The sequence below is a fragment of the Gopherus flavomarginatus genome, chromosome 10 (assembly GCF_025201925.1).
Source record: "Gopherus flavomarginatus isolate rGopFla2 chromosome 10, rGopFla2.mat.asm, whole genome shotgun sequence".
Taxonomy (NCBI): Eukaryota; Metazoa; Chordata; order Testudines; family Testudinidae; genus Gopherus; species Gopherus flavomarginatus.
In genome coordinates, this window is record NC_066626.1 from 64,608,587 (window position 1) to 64,627,035 (window position 18,449).

At 40.4% G+C, this 18,449-nt stretch overlaps 1 protein-coding gene across 5 annotated transcripts in view; it reads right to left on the reverse strand.

Annotated features, from left to right (window-relative positions):
* The window catches only part of MGAT5 (alpha-1,6-mannosylglycoprotein 6-beta-N-acetylglucosaminyltransferase), a 257,920-nt gene that overhangs the window by 13,976 nt on the left and 225,495 nt on the right, over nt 1–18,449 (reverse strand). For all 5 annotated transcript variants that reach the window (XR_007768282.1, XR_007768280.1, XR_007768281.1 and 2 more), the window contains exons 13-15: nt 15,118–15,264; nt 10,040–10,156; nt 9,100–9,174 (exon numbers count right to left, since the gene is read on the reverse strand). Coding sequence is in view for 1 of the 5 variants with exons in the window: in XM_050916018.1 (XP_050771975.1) it covers nt 9,100–9,174; nt 10,040–10,156; nt 15,118–15,264 (339 nt within the window). In the remaining 4 variants the exon portion in view is untranslated. The remainder of the gene's footprint in view (nt 1–9,099; nt 9,175–10,039; nt 10,157–15,117; nt 15,265–18,449) is intronic.

Here is an 18,449-nt window from a genome sequence, read left to right on the forward strand (position 1 = left end):
AGCCCCCGTTCCCTGGGGCAGACTGCAGTATACACCACTCATCATCAGCAAAGGGGTTTGGACCTGCTGCCTTTGCCTACCCCTGGGCTGCCCCCTGCAACCCCCAGTAACTCTTGGCCTTATGCTAGGCTGCAGCCTGGGACATTCCAGGCAGGAACTCCCGCAGCTCCTCTGCCTTTCCCCAGCCCTGCTCTACTCTAGGTACTTTGTCTAGCTCCCTGCAGCCAGGCCCTCCTTGAGGGAGAGGGAGAGGGAGAGTGACTGGGCTCCTGGCTCACAGCCTTTTATAGGGGCCAGCTGTGGCCTGATTGGGGTGTGGCCCAGCTGCGGCCGCTTCCCCAGTTAGCCAGCTTTTAGAGCTGCAGCTTTCAAGCCCTGCCAGGCCGCTTTTTAAACCCGACAGGACAGGAGCGGGTAACCACCTGCTACAGCAACAATTAGTGTAATTGCAGGGTCAGCCCCCTTTTCTGTTACCTCGAGGTGGGATCCAATATCGGCAACTCTGCTAGTCACAACTACAGCAGTGCATCCTGGAGGGAGAGAGGTGGCCTCTCAGGTGGATTGGTGCCAGGCCATTTAGACTCTAGGTAAAAACTAACATCTTTAAATTTATCTGGGAAAACCACAGGTAAGCAGGGCAGATCCCAGAGCACAGGTGCCACAGGTTTTGTATAAGTTTATAACTGGGCAGCCACCTTCTGTAGAAGTTCTGAACTGACTTAATATGTAGCCCTATGTAGAGCACAAAGCAATAGTCTGGGTGCTGAGGTAGCAAAAGCATGTTTGAGAGTAGCAAGATCTGCATTTGAAAGGTGAGATACCTGAGAATATGCTACAGGACAAAGAAGAGTAAATGAAATACCTGGACCAATACATGAAAATAAAAATCTGAAGCAGACACATTCAACATCACACACCAGTGAAGTATTAGTTTAAAATAACTTTTTAAAACCAATATATATGCCTATAAATGATTTTTTAAAATCTAATTTCAATGCTTATGTCAGGTGACAACCTTGGGTAACTCAAGACCCATTCATTTGATCCTTCACTACTTTGCTGAAACAGACAGTCAAGGTGTTGATTAGTTATACAAAAAATATCACTACATTTGATTTAAACACCTGTTCACTAGGAACTGAACTGTGCTTTAACAAAAGCATCAGGAACAGCCATCAAAGGTAACAGCATTCAGTCACCATTAGCCTGATCTGCAACAGAAAATTGGTGATGAAAGGCTGTGTATCTTGTTGCAAATCCCAGGAACCAACGCAATCCACTTGTCTATGCGGAAAATATCAAAACTCCATAATGTTTTGAAATGACAAACTATTGCCATAAGTCATAGAATTGCCCCATTCATATTGCTCAATTTCTTCTTAAAATGGAAACAGTCTGCTTTTAATATCTTTCACGATTCATTTCTCTGTATTGTGTTTTCTGATCCCCCCCCCCCCTTTTCATTGTTAAATTTGATACTCATAGGAACTTCAGTCTATTAGTGTGGAATCTTAAAGGATATATTCTACTGTTCTGTGAATACAACAATACGTTAGCATTGTGTTATTTTCTGATAAAGGTGCAATAATACCACTTTGAATGTTGTAACTATGAAAGATAAGACATCTCATTAGACAGATACTATTGGAACTGGGGGCTTAACCTTGAAAGTGAATGAGTACCTGGCTACTCCCACTGAAGTCAGAGAGAGCAGGAGCTGCTAGTGCTTCTCAGGATCAGGTCCTGGATGAACAGTTGTAATGAAAATAGTGTAGTTATATTGGTCTATGTAAAGCATTCCTAACCAGTTATCTGCTTAGCTAACCCCAGCAACTCAAAACAGAGAAACATGTTTAATATCCTAAATGTTTTGATGCACTTTATCAACGGAATGTAGCATAGGTTTAGCAGCCTACAATTCAGCCTTGATAACCGAAAACATTTTATGGACATGAGAATCATTCAGATAACCAGGATTTCAGATAAACATGGTTCTTCATATAGTTGCTTTGGGGATTTCATAACTTTTTTTTTTTTTTTTTAATTAACTGAAGCAAAATGGTCCACACAAGTGGCTAGTCTAAATGCTCTACACACAAAATGTGACAAAGTCACTATGAGCAAAAATGATTTTGACACAAATTGAAAAGAAAGCTTCACAGGTATAATGGAGCCTATTAGCTAAGATTACTATGGTGACTTCTTATATGCAAAACCCCAATATACAGTAATCATTTCTCTGCAACAAAAGCTACTCGTTTAGTATTAAATTAATAAGTTATTATTAATGGCTGCCACTGACTTTCTCATTCAGTGGTTTAGTTCATTTTGTAACCATGAGAGCAAGCAATTTTATATTTTAAAAAAAGTCTTTTGAGTAATTTACAAGCTCATTTTGGTATCCCATAATTTAATTTTAAATTATGACTGGTTAACATTAATTTAGCTTTAATGGAGTCACCATGCTTTTAGAAAGACATTGCTCTACTATCTGTCCTTTGGTCCCCATGCTTACTCACTTCATTTTACAAATATACAATTAAACACTAATTAGGGGGAAGAGGGAAATCCAGGTCAGAAAATAATTAAAGATGAAGAGTGGTATAAGAGAGATTTTAGTTAGAGATACACACTGCATCAACCAAAGATGAAGATCTATAGAACTAAACCTAACACTTTGGAATATCCACATCAAAAATTAATTAAAGCAAAGAGAAGAGTTTTCTAGCTACAGGAAGATCTTCCCTGTAGGTCATGCCACTTTCTGCCGTTTATGTTTAACAATTTATCTGCCACTTGAATCTCATCACTTTCCCTCTTTGGATCCCTCCAATTTCTCTCTCACTCACCAAATCAATATTTTAAAACTCATATCCTCACCTACTGAGATGCCTCACAGCCCTGCCTACCATCCCAATCCCTCCCACCTTGCTCTCTTTGGGTATGTCTACACAGGAAAGAAAAACTTGTGGCTAGCCTGTGCCAGCGGACCCTCCCACCCTGCAGGGTCCTAGAACCCAGGTTCCAGTCCAAGCCCAGATATCTGTGCAGCAATGAAACAGCACCAGAGCCTGAGCCCAGCTCAGCTGGCATGGGCCTGATGAGGGTTTTTCTTTGCTGTGTAGACACACCCTTTGAGCATTAAAGCTTCTTTGTTTCCATCTTCCACTCTTGTCTTCATGCTTTCTTCCTTAACATATCATATGGCTGGAACAACTCTCCCTGTGCCACAGTGTGGCACCCATCTTCATTTAAATTATCCATAAATCCCTCTTTTTCTGCAAGGCCCATGAATAATAAGCAACATCAGCAATACCAACTGCTATCAAAATTATTTGGCCATTATTATTTATTTTAAGAGAATCCATATACACTGCTACCTCGATATAATGCCACCCGATATAACACGAATTTGAATATAACGTGGTAAAGCAGTGCTCCATGGGGGCAGGGTTGCGCACTCCGGTGGATCAAAGCAAGTTCAATATAACATGGTTTCACCTATAACACGGTAAGATTTTTTGGCTCCTAAGGACAGTGTTATATCGAAGTAGAGGTGTATATGCTGAAGTGAACCACTTTTCCCAGCAACCCCTATACCACAATAAATTAAGAACTGAGTGTAAGCTTTTGTTACTGGTACACAGAGATAAAGTAATATTTTGCTAGGGTTTGTGAAAATAAGAAGAAACTGATGTAATCATTGCTAAAAACTCAGTACAAATGTCCAGTAATCTCGGATAGTGATGCAGATTGGATGGGAGTGGAAATATTAGAGTAAGAATGATGCAAGCTGATTTTGGGGAGTTTGTGCTCATAGTAACAGGCTAAAATACATATACTCTCTATGTCTGGAGCAGTCCATGCTACTGATCGATGAAGTGGTAAAGTATTTAACTCTTACTGTTCTAACTGTGATAAGTATCAGAGGGGTAGCCGTGTTAGTCTGAATCTGTAAAAGCAGCAAAGAATCCTGTGGCACCTTATAGATTAACAGACGTTTTGTAGCATGAGCTTTCGTGGGTGAATACCCACTTCTTCAGATGCATGTGGTGGAAATATCCAGGGGCAGGTATATATATGCTAGCAAGCAAGCTAGAAATAACGAGGTCAGTTCAATCAGGGAGGATGAGGCCCTGTTCTAGTAGCTGAAGTGTGAAAACCAAGAGAGGAGAAACTGGTTCTGTAGTTGGCAAGCCATTCACAGTCTTTGTTCAATCCTGAGCTGATGGTGTCAAATTTGCAGATGAACTGAAGCTCAGCAGTTTCTCTTTGAAGTCTGGTCCTGAAGTTTTTTTGCTGCAGGATGGCCACCTTAAGGTCTGCTATAGTGTGGCCAGGGAGGTTGAAGTGCTCTCCTACAGGTTTTTGTATATTGCCATTCCTAATGTCTGATTTGTGTCCATTTATCCTTTTCCGTAGAGACTGTCCAGTTTGGCCGATGTACATAGCAGAGGGGCATTGCTGGCATATGATGGCGTATATTACATTGGTGGATGTGCAAGTGAATGAACCAGTGATGGTGTGGCTGATCTGGTTAGGTCCTGTGATGGTGTCGCTGGTGTAGATATGTGGGCAGAGTTGGCATCGAGGTTTGTTGCATGGATTGGTTCCTGAGCTAGAGTTATTATGGTGCGGTGTGCAGTTACTGGTGAGAATATGTTTTAGGTTGGCAGGTTGTCTGTGGGCAAGGACTGGCCTGCCACCCAAGGCCTGTGAAAGTGTGGGATCATTGTCCAGGATGGGTTGTAGATCCTTAATGAAGCGTTGGAGGGGTTTTAGCTGGGGGCTGTATGTGATGGCCAGTGGAGTCGTGTTGGTTTCTTTCTTGGGTTTGTCTTGCAGGAGGAGGCTTCTGGGTACACGTCTGGCTCTGTTGATCTGTTTCCTTATTTCCTCGTGCGGGTATTGTAGTTTTGAGAATGCTTGGTGGAGATTTTGTAGGTGTTGGTCTCTGTCTGAGGGGTTAGGGCAGATGCGGTTGTACCTCAGTGCTTGGCTGTAGACAATGGATCGTGTGATGTGTCCGGGATGGAAGCTGGAGGCATGAAGATAGGCATAGCGGTCGGTAGGTTTTCGATATAGGGTGGTGTTAATGTGACCATCACTTATTTGCACCGTGGTGTCAAGAAAGTGGACCTCCCGTGTAGATTGGTCCAGGCTGAGGTTGATGGTGGGGTGGAAGCTGTTGAAATCATGGTGGAATTTTTCCAGAGTCTCCTTCCCATGGGTCCAGATGATGAAGATGTCATCAGGTTCATTCACCTGCACATCCACCAATGTACATACTACACAGACCACAGCGAGAGATTATGCCATACTCTATCAAAAAAACTGAGGAACCACCTGATCAGCATCCTATACAGCAAACAGGAAAACATCAAAAAAGAGCTCTCCAACCTGGAGACTCTCATTAATAACCAAACTTCTATACAAACGGACTTCACTAGAATAAGACAGGAGATCTACATTACTCACTTCACCTCTCTACAAAGGAAAAAGGACCGTAAGCTGTCTAAACTCCTACCTGCCACATGGGGCCACAACCGTGGTACCCCTAACCCACCCAGCAATGTCGTCAATCTATCCAACTACACACTCAGCCCAGAAGAAAAGTCTGTCCTATCTCGGGGACTCTCTTTCTGCCCTGCCACCCCCACCAACATGATACAGTTCTGTGGCGATCTGGAAGCCTACTTTCGCCGTCTCCGACTCAAAGAATACTTCCAGGACAACACTGAACAGTGCACTGATACACAGGTGCCCTCCCACCAACAGCACAAGAAGAACAACTCCACATGGACTCCTCCTGAGGGTCAAAATGACAGTCTGGACCTATACATTGAATGCTTCCGCCGGCGTGCACAGGCAGAAATCGTGGAACAACAACATCGCTTGCCTCACAACCTAAGTTGTGCAGAACGCAATGCCATCCACAGCCTCAGAAACCACCCTGACATTATCATCAAAGAGGCTGATAAAGGAGGTGCCGTTGTCATCATGAACAGGTCTGACTACCAAAAGGAGGCCGCCAGACAACTCTCCAATACCAAATTCTACAGAGCCAGACGTGTACCCAGAAGCCTCCTACTGCAAGACAAACCCAAGAAAGAAACCAACAGGACTCCACTGGCCATCACATACAACCCCCAGCTAAAACCCCTCCAACGCATCATTAAGGATCTACAACCCATCCTGGACAATGATCCCACACTTTCACAGGCCTTGGGTGGCAGGCCAGTCCTTGCCCACAGACAACCTGCCAACCTAAAACATATTCTCACTAGTAACTGCACACCGCACCATAATAACTCTAGCTCAGGAACCAATCCATGCAACAAACCTCGATGCCAACTCTGCCCACATATCTACACCAGCGACACCATCACAGGACCTAACCAGATCAGCCACACCATCACTGGTTCATTCACTTGCACATCCACCAATGTAATATACGCCATCATATGCCAGCAATGTCCCTCTGCTATGTACATCGGCCAAACTGGACAGTCTCTACGGAAAAGGATAAATGGACACAAATCAGACATTAGGAATGGCAATATACAAAAACCTGTAGGAGAGCACTTCAACCTCCCTGGCCACACTATAGCAGACCTTAAGGTGGCCATCCTGCAGCAAAAAAACGTCAGGACCAGACTTCAAAGAGAAACTGCTGAGCTTCAGTTCATCTGCAAATTTGACACCATCAGCTCAGGATTGAACAAAGACTGTGAATGGCTTGCCAACTACAGAACCAGTTTCTCCTCTCTTGGTTTTCACACTTCAACTACTAGAACAGGGCCTCATCCTCCCTGATTGAACTGACCTCGTTATCTCTAGCTTGCTTGCTAGCATATATATACCTGCCCCTGGATATTTCCACCACATGCATCTGAAGAAGTGGGTATTCACCCACGAAAGCTCATGCTACAAAACGTCTGTTAGTCTACAAGGTGCCACAGGATTCTTTGCTGCTCTAACTGTGATAACTGATCTTTGACTAACACTCATGGGTTAATACATTTGGTTAACTGTGATTATTTGACACCTTACTGATAAAGCTCCAAACCTTTAAGAACATAACTGAGGTTATTTTAACAGGTGTTCTAAGCTATTACCATCCTCTAGGGGTTCCAACAAATATGTATCTTATCTTTTTCTCTTTCACGCTGTAATTTCCTTGGTGTAGGGATTGTGTTTATTTTTTGCCTTGTACAATGCACCAGGCACCCTGCCAATGTTGAACAAATTCATAAATAACAGTAATATTTTATCATCCTGGTAGCAGTAACAGCAACACTTTCCAGCAGTCAGACCCAAACACAATTAATTGAATTAATATGTATTGTTTGTATCACTGTAGTGCCTGGTAGATGCCAGGGGACCATTGTGCTAGGCTCTAGGTCCCTGCCCTGAAGATCCTACATATACTCATCACTCAGATATCACTTTGAATATCTATTGAATAATGAGCTATATTTTTCTGTATTAATGAAAACTACTGTCCATCATAGTCAACTCATCCAGGAGAATCACACGCAGCACAGACATTTTAATCAAAACAGCAACAAAGACAATGAAGTGTTTATTGGCAGTAAATCAGAAATAGCTATGTACTAGTTAATTTATTCTTTTGCACTTCCAGTTTTAAAAATACAATTACAGTCCATTGGGGAGCTATGCTGCAAAATAAAAAAAACATAACAAATGAAAGGACAGCCTGTAAACCTCTCTCTCAGGCCACACCCACCTTAACAGCCCGAAGAAATGGGAAGGGCGGAAGGGAGGTTTGCTGGGCTTCGTAGTATGACTGGAAAGTTCAGTCTGGGCACTGGTGACCAAGGGGATGAGCAGGTTCCAAAATTCAAGTCCCCTCACAAAGCCCTGCCAGTAGCTCCCTCTTGTTTATATTGAGGGAGCTCCAGCTCAAGTCCTTCTTCTAATCTCACCTGTGACAGTATTTCATGGGGAGTGAGTTATCTCTCTCAGGCAACCAGGTCCCAAACTATTTAAGGATTTATAGCTAAAACCAACACACTGAATTCACCCAGAAGTTAAGACTAAATGTAATTACAACTGTGCCAAGCCTTTGAGGAGGAATGATACCCATGCACTGTCTCCACAAACAGTATCAGAATATTTATGCAGTATTCCATGATGCAAAGACTTTTAAAATATAGAAATAAAACCAAATGGGCTCTTAAAGGGAGCTACTTTTACATGAAAGATTGCTTTGCCTGTGATGATGATAGTATCAATATTTCTCACCTCTATGTGACCTTTCCTCTTAGGATCTCTGAGTTTTTTACAAACATTGCAACATCCTTGCAACATAGAAAAAGTATTATTTTATCCATTTGGAAGAGGGATATGTTGAGTCACAACCTTGAGTGAGTTTTCCAAGGTCAGTGCCAAACCAGGAACAGAACCCAGTAGCTCTGACTAGAGCTGGATGAACACTGATTCTTCAGTTTGGGGGCAGTTCCAGAGGGGCTAGGGGGTGGAATTAGGTTTGGATTGAACCAAATCTGAATTTTTTCAGAGTTTTTGGTGAATTGGAAAAGTTTCTGTCAGGTGTGTGCCATAGTGAAGACCTGAACTTGAGTCTCCCACATCCCCGGTGAGTGCCCTAACCACTGGACTAAAGTTTATAAGGGGGAGCATCAGCAGCACTTCCCCTATCTCTTTCCTCCTCCAGCTGTTTTAAGAATGACTGAAAATATTCCTGGCAAAGTCATGAATAGTTTTGGTTTGACTGAAACTGCATTTTTTGTTGAATAAACTATTTGTCTGAAAAATTTTGCCCAAATCTAGTCCTGACAACCAGTACCCTTTGCTAGCTGCTAGACCACACCGATGTGGTTCTTTTTGTCGTACACCACACCATCATAGCAGTAGAATAGCTGCTAGAAGACCTATGAGCTAAGCCACAAGCCCTGAGACCTGATTTGCAGTGTTGGACCTTTGCACCCATGAGGGTCCATCCAAACTTTTAAAAAAGCAATTCCAAGAACAAGCAGTTTTAATATTAAGGCACTCTTTAAAATAGAAAGACTGCACTTAAGAGAGGCTTATTTCATCAACATTGAAAGGTCATACCTGCTTTTCAATGAATGCATTCATCCTTTGTAGCATCCCCTCACATGTAAACTCATAGGGCAAATAAGGTTCAATCTGTTGAAACAGTACAGTGTGTTTAGATTAGAATTTGTAAAGAATCATTTTACTGCAAGCGTTCCTGTGATGTGTGTTATGTTAGCGGCCTGTGTACTGTTTAATACATTATAGCTTTTGTAGTAAACGTAGTCATTAACAAATCACCGTTTTACGCAGCCCACAGATGTAACTGATTTTTGCTTCCTCAAAGGCAATTCTAAAATTAATCAGTGATTCTCTTTGAGGAGATATTAAATGAGGGAAATTAAGAGTTTATTGAGCAGTGGCAGAGATAAACGTAGCACAAGACTTTTACTGGATCTCATAGCTGCCTGTTGTAATTCTGTTTAATTTCCAAACTGAAACAGTACAAAGGAAAATATAATGATTCTATAATTAGATGCTCTTTGAAAATGTTTTCAGATGTCTTGATTTTTTTATTCCTTACATTAAAAGCTGATCATGTAAATGTAGAAATATCCTCATAGCTTCCCTGTCATAGCTAATTAATGGGTTCAACTGAGCTCAGCTTAGGGCAACTGATTTACTAAATGCACAGAAAACTTACAAAGACTCAATAACAAATCTAGTAACTTGGACTCTGTGACTCACATGCCAATCCTTTATGCTTATACACATGCTGAGTTTTATTCATGTGAGTAAAGTTAAGCACATGTGTAAACGTGTAGGATCTAGTACTAAACTCTGATGCTCAGATACCACATATACATCACACAGTGATGGGTATGGCATAAGACCTCAAAAGGACAGAACCTTCCAGACTGCAGCACTCAGTTCTATTAATGAAATTAACATTCTGAGGCACTTTGCACAGCAGTAGCTCAGACACCAAGTACTGATTACAAACAGAATAAATACTAACCTTTTGATTCAAAATTGCTTTCACTGCATTCTCGACCTCAGAAGGATCATTGATGTTCACAGTCCAGACATGAGGTTTCCCAATGTAAACCTCAGCATAGGGATGCTGAGATGTCAACTGAAACAGAAAGTCAATATACTGGTAAAAAGCAAGGGTCAAGATATCTCTCCTGGCCCCCTTCACTTGGTTTGAGTCTCAGGATCTAATACACATAGATAATGCAATAACAGAGCTGGAATATAAAGATAATTTCTCTTTTACCTCTGTTTTAGGTTTTCTATATTTTCCCCATTAAATCTTGTGGGTGAACTTGGTGCATATGAAATGCACTCTAATTTATCCACACAACAGGTACAGCATAGGCAACAAGCAGTGGGAACTTCCTTGTCTCGCTTTACGTACCAATCTTTCCCATTTTCTCTCTATACTCTGCTCTTGCTCTCTGGGGTGATTTCATCTACTTCTTTGAGATCAGCTAACACATCCAGATGAACTACTCCCAAATCTCCTTTTTTATCTAGAGCCTTCCATCCTTTATCCATTCCTGTATCTCTCCCCATCTCAGGCATCTCTTGAAAATCTTTCCATTCCTTCAAAATGAAATGTCAGTATCTTTCCATCCAAATCCTCTTTTCTCCCTCTTTTTCTCTCACAAATGTGAGAAATGCACAATTATTACTGTGCACATTTGATTCCGATTTTCTCTTCTCAGACTGCTAGCAAGGTTATCCATTAGTGCTTATTACAATATTGATGATACTATTGCCATGCAGATATGCATCCTCTGGGAACTGGACTATCAAACTCATTTTATAACCTTCACATATATAGGTTATTTTCCTTGGAAAGGGTAAAATATCTTCGCTTGGACTGACCCAGCTAGGTATTTTCTCCCCTAGTTGGTGGTCCAGTCATTATCTTCATTCCTTTGAAACTGTGTACTTGATGCTGTGTTATCTGTGTCCTTGTTTTACCTTTCCAGTTTGGTTTCTGATAACCTGTTTACAGCCTCATTTGATTTAACCCCATGCATTCAGGCAGGCGAAATACAAAACTGAACAGGGAAACAAAGTCACACATAATAGTCATATTATAAAGACATTTTCCCCAGTTCATCACATCTACTAGCCTTGGGCGGTCTGAAACCATGACCTAGAGGTGAAAGGCAATTGTTCCCCATGTCATCCAATCCTCCACGTTCAAAAGTTCTAAGCTCATACACAGATGGCACAATTAAGACTTTGATCACCCAGAACGAACCCTGACTCCCTCCTGAAAATGAGACTGAATGTACCCTCCAATGTGCATTTTGGAACCTAAGTGACATCTTGCTCACCGCTTGCTAGAAAACAAAATAAATTAAAAAAATATCAGCCAGGTCAAACCAGAACAAATAAGTCACTTGGCATCAATTAGAGCATTGCCAGAACTGACAGTTTGGCACTCAAAGAGATTGCAATGGCATCATGGTATCACAGAAGTTAAGAGATGTGCAAGAGTGCATACTGAAAGGAAGAACAGGTTAAAAATGTATAAGAGAGAAGTGTGTCTTCACACTGGCCTGGAAAGGAATGCCTTTTGAATAACATGAAACCCCAACCTAAGAAAACTGCAAGCAAAGTATTTAAACAACTGCCTCTTCATGTATTATGAGATTTTCTCCCCTTTTGTGTTCAAGTACGTTCACTGAGCAAAACATTTTTTTTATATATACTTAAAGGTCATTCTTCTTAGATAAAGTAACTATTGTACTTGAACTCCTTGTTGAAGCAAATGCAAAGCAGCAAGGTAGTGCAAGCAAACAATCTTCACAAAACATTTACCTCCCATTCTATATTTCTGGGCACAGGATGCCAGCACTTTTTGGAGACCTATATTAACATTTTGTGATACTGTAAAAGTGAACATTCACAAGAAAATAAGTAAAATTTAAAGGTTACGTCAAAGTGGAAATGAGCCAAAATTGGATTGAAATAACATAGGCCAGATTTGGCCTATGAGCTTCATGGAGGTTGATGCCTTGCTTCTACAGAGGCCCAGTGTACTCAATGGGGATGCACAAAGAGCTCACTTGAGGACTGGTGCCTTAGTAAGATTAAGAAGATTTTTGAGGAAGACCCACAGATTACATGATCTGTCTATATCACCTGCACCATGCTCCACCTCATCATCATCTTTTCAATTTCTCTGGAAAACCCAATTCCCTCCATGAAATCTGCACATGCCAGCTAACCTCAGTATCATACTGTTACCACTACGGTTTAAAACTGATATATATTTAAAAACTCAGGTTATCAAAATTTCCTGAATTTCCAAGGCATTCACATCTGAATTTTAGATTGTATAAGCTACTGGGGGCAGAGAATATGTCTTTCTTAATAAGTTGTATGGCAACGAACATAATATTTCTGAAGTGCTAACATTATTTGCATTACGTTTCAAAATGTGATTTTTTTCCCCAAGTATGTAAATATAATGATTAAACTTCACATAGCTTCAGGAGTTATACTGGAGATCATGGGTTCATTGTACACCTCAGACTGGCAGGCAGCACATTAAGTCAAGGTTGGTTTTGAAGCCGTGATATCAGCAACGAATCTCCTCAAGCACAGTGGCAACCAGCAACGTTCCACTGTGTGCCAGCTCTTGTGAGGATGTGTTCTGTAGATATTTTAAGAATACTGTCCTGATGCTGAAATAATGTGACTGGCCAGAGGTGAAGGTTGTAGTCATTCTTGGGGCCCTTCTGCTGCACAGAAATAGAGATAGTCAGAAACCTAACATTTTTCCCCTGTAAGATTTTGAACAAAAAGCTTCCATTTGAAATTTATTGGGTAGAAAAGTTTGTTTTCCCATAGGAAATTTTGAATCAACATGTTCATTTAATTTAAACATAAAAAGTTGTTATGTGTCACTTTCTGGGTTTCAGAAAACAAAAAAGAAACTGCACTATGTTGAAATGAAAACTTTCATTTTGTGTTAATGTTTCTTTTCAAAATGTCTTTTCAGTTTTTTGAAACAAAAAGTAGCAAAAATTTTAAGCCAAAACAAAATGTCCATTCAACACAAATATTTTCCTCTCAAAATTTTCCTACAGAAAAACAACAAAAAAAAATTCAGTTCAGACAAAATTATTTTTTGGCAGGAAAAATTTCCTCTCAATTTTTTTTTTTTTTTTTACCAGCTCTACCTAAACTGAGAGAAAAAACACAGTAACTGTAGTGATATTTCTGCCAAGTAAATATTAAGGATTATCATCTTTAAAGTGCTTTATGAACATTAATTAATTCTCAGCACTCTTGCAGGCTTTTTTTTCCCACTGTAGAGGTGAAAAAACAGATAAACAGTTACCACCACCTTCCCTAAATCCAAAAAGTCACAGCGAGGATTAGAATTCATATGTACCTGGCTCCCACACCGTTTTTTTTAATCACTCGATCGGGCACTACTGTCTCAAGAGTAGGTAAATGGAGTAAAAAGTAGAATCAGCATTCATAGTGATTGGCTACATTTGTGTTCTACACTAAGGGTTAAAAAAATTAAAATCATTAGTAATCTGAACATTATATAGAGTCCGATGCAATTGTTTTCGTTAATGCTGTAGCAGGCTGTCAGTGTTTGGCTAACAGGGCATGGCATTTCAAGCAGTGTTGATTCTGTCAGTAAAGGGTTAAGTTGGTTACGATGATTTACTGGGAAGGTGACTGATTATTGCTCTTGGACATAAGAGACCTAGAAGTGGCTTTCTGGAGAGAGATGATCCAAAAGGACTGAGCAGAAAAACCCTACAAGAAGCCAAACCTGGGAAGAAGGTTTTTTTAAGCTCTTCAATTTTTTAACTGACATTTTCTCTATTTTAGTATTGTTTTCTTTGTTAATAAAGTCAAGCTGTAGGAAAGGGGTGAATTTGGACTACTATATCAATTGTATTTGTAGAAAAGATTGAGAACAGTGCACAAAACCTTGCTCACAAACCCTCTGGCACAGGCAACCTATGTTATTTAATTAAAATGAGAAATGGTAGAAATGCATCACTCATCAACCAATTGGCATGAGTTCAATGTGCACCACCATTTACGAGCAGACCAATGCTATTATGCAAGCTGTTCCTTATTTACATATTCCTATTTACATAAGCAAGTTAATTCTACATTTGATTAACATACACAGTACTTATTCAAAAACAATTCAAAGTTACAAGCAATAGTGTGTGTTAACCAATGTCAGGCCAAGAAAAAAAAACAGAATAGACAAATGCTAAATGTTTTCAGTATGTTATAGGCCTAACTTTACCCATACATAGATATGCTGCAATTATAACATGATGAACAATAATATCCAGTAAATCTTTGCATGGGAGGCCAGTTTGTTTGGTCTTCTCCTTTTCCTTTCAGAGTACAAAATATTCTGGATGCTCTGGAGATTTGCAGTTTGCTTTTCCTGTTCACACTTCAAAAATTGGTTTGACTCTCCAAGTGTCTTTACAGTCAAATATACACAGCTCATTGCTGATGTTACTCTTAGGGCTAAACAGAATTTTAATCAAAAATTCTCTACAAAAAATAGTAAGTACAACATTCATATTTATTTGAACAAGGACGCACTTATTGCCCAGTGATGCTCATTTCCTTAAGAGAAGTCACAGGAATCTCAACTGAGGTTCCTCTGGATAGAAAATCAGATCTTGAAATGAAACTTGTATATATGGTCTGTCAAAAATAGTTAGAAGACTGTAGATATACATGGACACAGAGTTAAAGCTTGGAAGTACTTGATGGACTTCATTATTTTATTATCATAGTGCCTAGTTAGAACATACATAGGACTAATCATACCAATTCTGGCCACTGCTGTGTTAAGGCAAAAGGACAAACTTCTCTGTCTGCAGTAAATTATGCACCTTAGTTTGACATTGTTTTTTATTGTAATATTACAAAGAAAGCAGTTATTTGCAATAAAATTTTTGTTGTACAATCTTCAAAAACAAACCATTACAGTATAAACAGTATCAGCAACTTAGACGTATCACAGCCCCAATACTTTGCAATGTTAGAAACATCGGTGTTAGTAAAGCTTACCTCTCGGAGTGTTGGCTTGCCTTTGAAAAAGTCTGTATTTTTGCTGCTTTTCGGTGGGTTAAATTTTAGATTTAGAAAAGCACATCCATTAGCAATAGCCTCTAGGGGAGCAGGTCCTTCATATGGAAATCCAAGTCCAACAAACAACTGCAAAATAGAAAAGATATATGACCTAGCACCCATTAATTGCGTTTCACTTCAGAAGACACTAAAAACTCAGAGTTAAGCTAAAACGAACAATGAGAAAGATTTTAAATGTACAAGCCTTCAAAATATGTCCACATAACAGTTTGAAAGGAATTGGGTAACGTTCCTGGCAGAACTTTTAAATAAAGTTTCATGCTAAATGTTGCTAAGGAGTTGGCTGTTCTCTGAGAGAGTAGTGGAATGTCTTGGAAAACAAGTCTAACAATAATCTTCGTGTAAGGGGCTGAAGAGAAAACGATGGCAATTCACTCTAAATTAAACAGAAGGTTTTTCATGAAACTGATGGAACAACAGCCCTTTTCAGTTATGTTTTGCAAAAAAAAGACATTTGGTGGTTTGATTACAGTTCAAATAAAACTGCTAGAGCTCTCTGGTAGACCAGTAGGTACAGGTTTTACAACAGTTACATCACTGACTAGCTATGCCACTTTATTTTTTCCCCTGACTAACTCAGTAGTTTTTGCCAATATAAACACACTCAGGCCAAATTGCACAAGACTTCTGATAAAAAACAAAAACAGTAGATGGCAGCAAACTTCAGTTAAAGAACTACTACTCAGCAACAGCACTGCAGTGACAAGCCAACAATTCAATTCCTCCAGTCTAAACTGAAGGGGAAAAGGCATCAGTGCTTACTCATACTGCCAGCATACAGTACTTATTATAATAAAGACAGTTATTGGGCAACAGGAAATCCAACTGAAAAGTATTCAACATTTTGTCACAAAGAATCCATACCCTTGTGCAACAGCTATTTAGAAGCACTCTCTTTCCCAGCCCTGACACCTGAGAAAATTGAATTAAATAATGTCTATTTTCTTTAATTTAAAATTAGTATACAATGGGCTGGTTTAAAAGCTCTGAGCTATGATAGCTACAGCTGCCACAAATCTCTAACACCACCATGAATATATCCACGCATACACTAGTTTCAACTACTGCTTACTAGATCTAAACCTCATGGCAATTAGAATTATGCATTCAAGATATGACATCTCTCTTTAGCAAACTAAGTTACTCCCCATTAAAATTTTCACTTCAAGGGAAAATGAACTCTTGAATTAAAAAAATTCTAAGTGACTATAGTCAGAAGCCTATTTCAGGCTACATATAAAAACAGTTTAATTTAATTTGAAGCATACATTTGTAAGATCAGCCCTGTTGTAGATGGTATTGCTGCATTAGGTCTTTAATCCGCTCTAGCCTCTGGCATTAGCAGTTTAACATTATGAGCTGACTGGTTCTAAAAAGAAATCTGCAGAACAGCTTGAAATGTTAATATCCTCTCCAACTCTGAGAACACTGAATCTCTGTGCAATCATAGAATCACAGGGTTATAAAGGACTGCAAGGGTCATCTAGTCTAACCCCCTGCCAAGATGCAGGATTTGTTACGTATAAACCATCCAAGGCAGATGGCTATCCAGCCTCCTTTTGAAAACCTCCAGTGAAGAAGCTTCCACAACCTCCCAAAGCAGTCTCTTCCATTTTCCTGCTGTTCTTACAGTTAGGAGGTTTTTCCTGAGATTTAATTTAAATCTGCTATGCTGTACTTTGAACCCATTGTCTCTTGTCCTGCCCTCTGTGCAGATGGACAGGTGAAAGATGGCAGGCTCAGAAGCAGATATTTCCTTCTCTGAAACCTTTGCCTTTTCTAATGTGGCTATGTCCTCTGGGAAGGAAGGAATTGGATGGGGGCAGAATCTCTGGGCTGCCTGAGACTTGCAGAATTTTCTCTTGTATGTAGGAGTATAGATGCAAAGAGAAAACACAGTCGCTCTAAAATCCTTCAGTGTTGACGGAGACTCGCCTATACTATCTGCAAACAACTTAGGTCCATCAAAAGGAAGGTCCTCAACTGTACTCTGAACTTCCTTTGGGAAACTGCAGAGCCAGAGCCAAGAGGCTCTACTCATTACCACTGCTGTAGCGATCCAACTGGTGGCAGTATCAGCAGCATCAAGGGAGGCTTGCAGGGTTGTCCTGGCAAGTAGTTGACCCTCCTCAACAATTGCCTGGAACTGCTCTCTGTGTTCTGCTGCCAGACGCTAACGAACGAGGTTAACTTGTTATAATTGACATGATTATATTTTGCCAAAGCCTGATAATTGGCAATTCTGAACTGTAGAGATGCTGAGGAGTAAGAATTTCTCCTTAGTAGGTCCAGACATTTGTGGTCTTTGTCCTGAGTCCTGGATTCAGCGTGGTGCTGCCTACCACTTTCATTCACTGCATCCACTACCAAGGAGTCAGGTGAGGGATGGGAAAATAAAAACTCCAAATCCTTTACTGGAACATAATACTACTTGTCCACTCTTTTTCTCATAGGCAGAATAGAATCTGGGGTGTGCCAGATGATCTTTGCTGGATGAAGAAGAGCCTCATTGACAGGTAAGGCTATGAGGATCAATGAGTATGAGTGAAGGATGTCAAGTAGGTTATGATGAGACTCTGTAACCTCCTTGAGAGGAAACCTCAAGGAGTCTCTGTCCCTTTTGACCAGATCCTGGAAGGATTTAAAATCAACCACCAGGGATCAGGAGATGAACAGGAGATGTTGGCCGTACGGTGGAGATTCCTTCACTGGTTCTAAGATTGCTCAAAAGAATTCCTCTGGAGGATCAACTCTACTAGAGGAAATAGGTGATGCTGGTTGCTCCTCTTTATGATGAGTACTAGATGCTCTGGGGAGGGCAGGGGGCATGTGGCTCTGTGTGCTGCCCCTCTCTGCAAGCACTGCCCCTGCAGCTCTCCCAACCAACGGTGCTTGCAGGCAGAAGCAGCAGACAGAGGGAGACCCCTGTCCCCACACCCCTGGTACCACACTAGCTGCTTTCTGGAGCAGCATTGGGCCTGGGTAGACAGGAAGTCTTAGCCGCGGCCACACTGCACCGCCGGAGATCGCAATCAACTGGGAGATCCTCTAGGATTGACCAGTTGGTGACCATTGTACTATACCATTACTGTGAATACCATAATAATTCAGAAAAACTCAGGCATGCAGACTTTGCAAATAACGGCAAAAAAGGAAATAAAAAATAGATTTTTACTTTGTTAATACAGTTAACATCTTGTATTTATTGAGCAAGACGAAGATGAATATTTAAAAATGTATTTGGTATATAC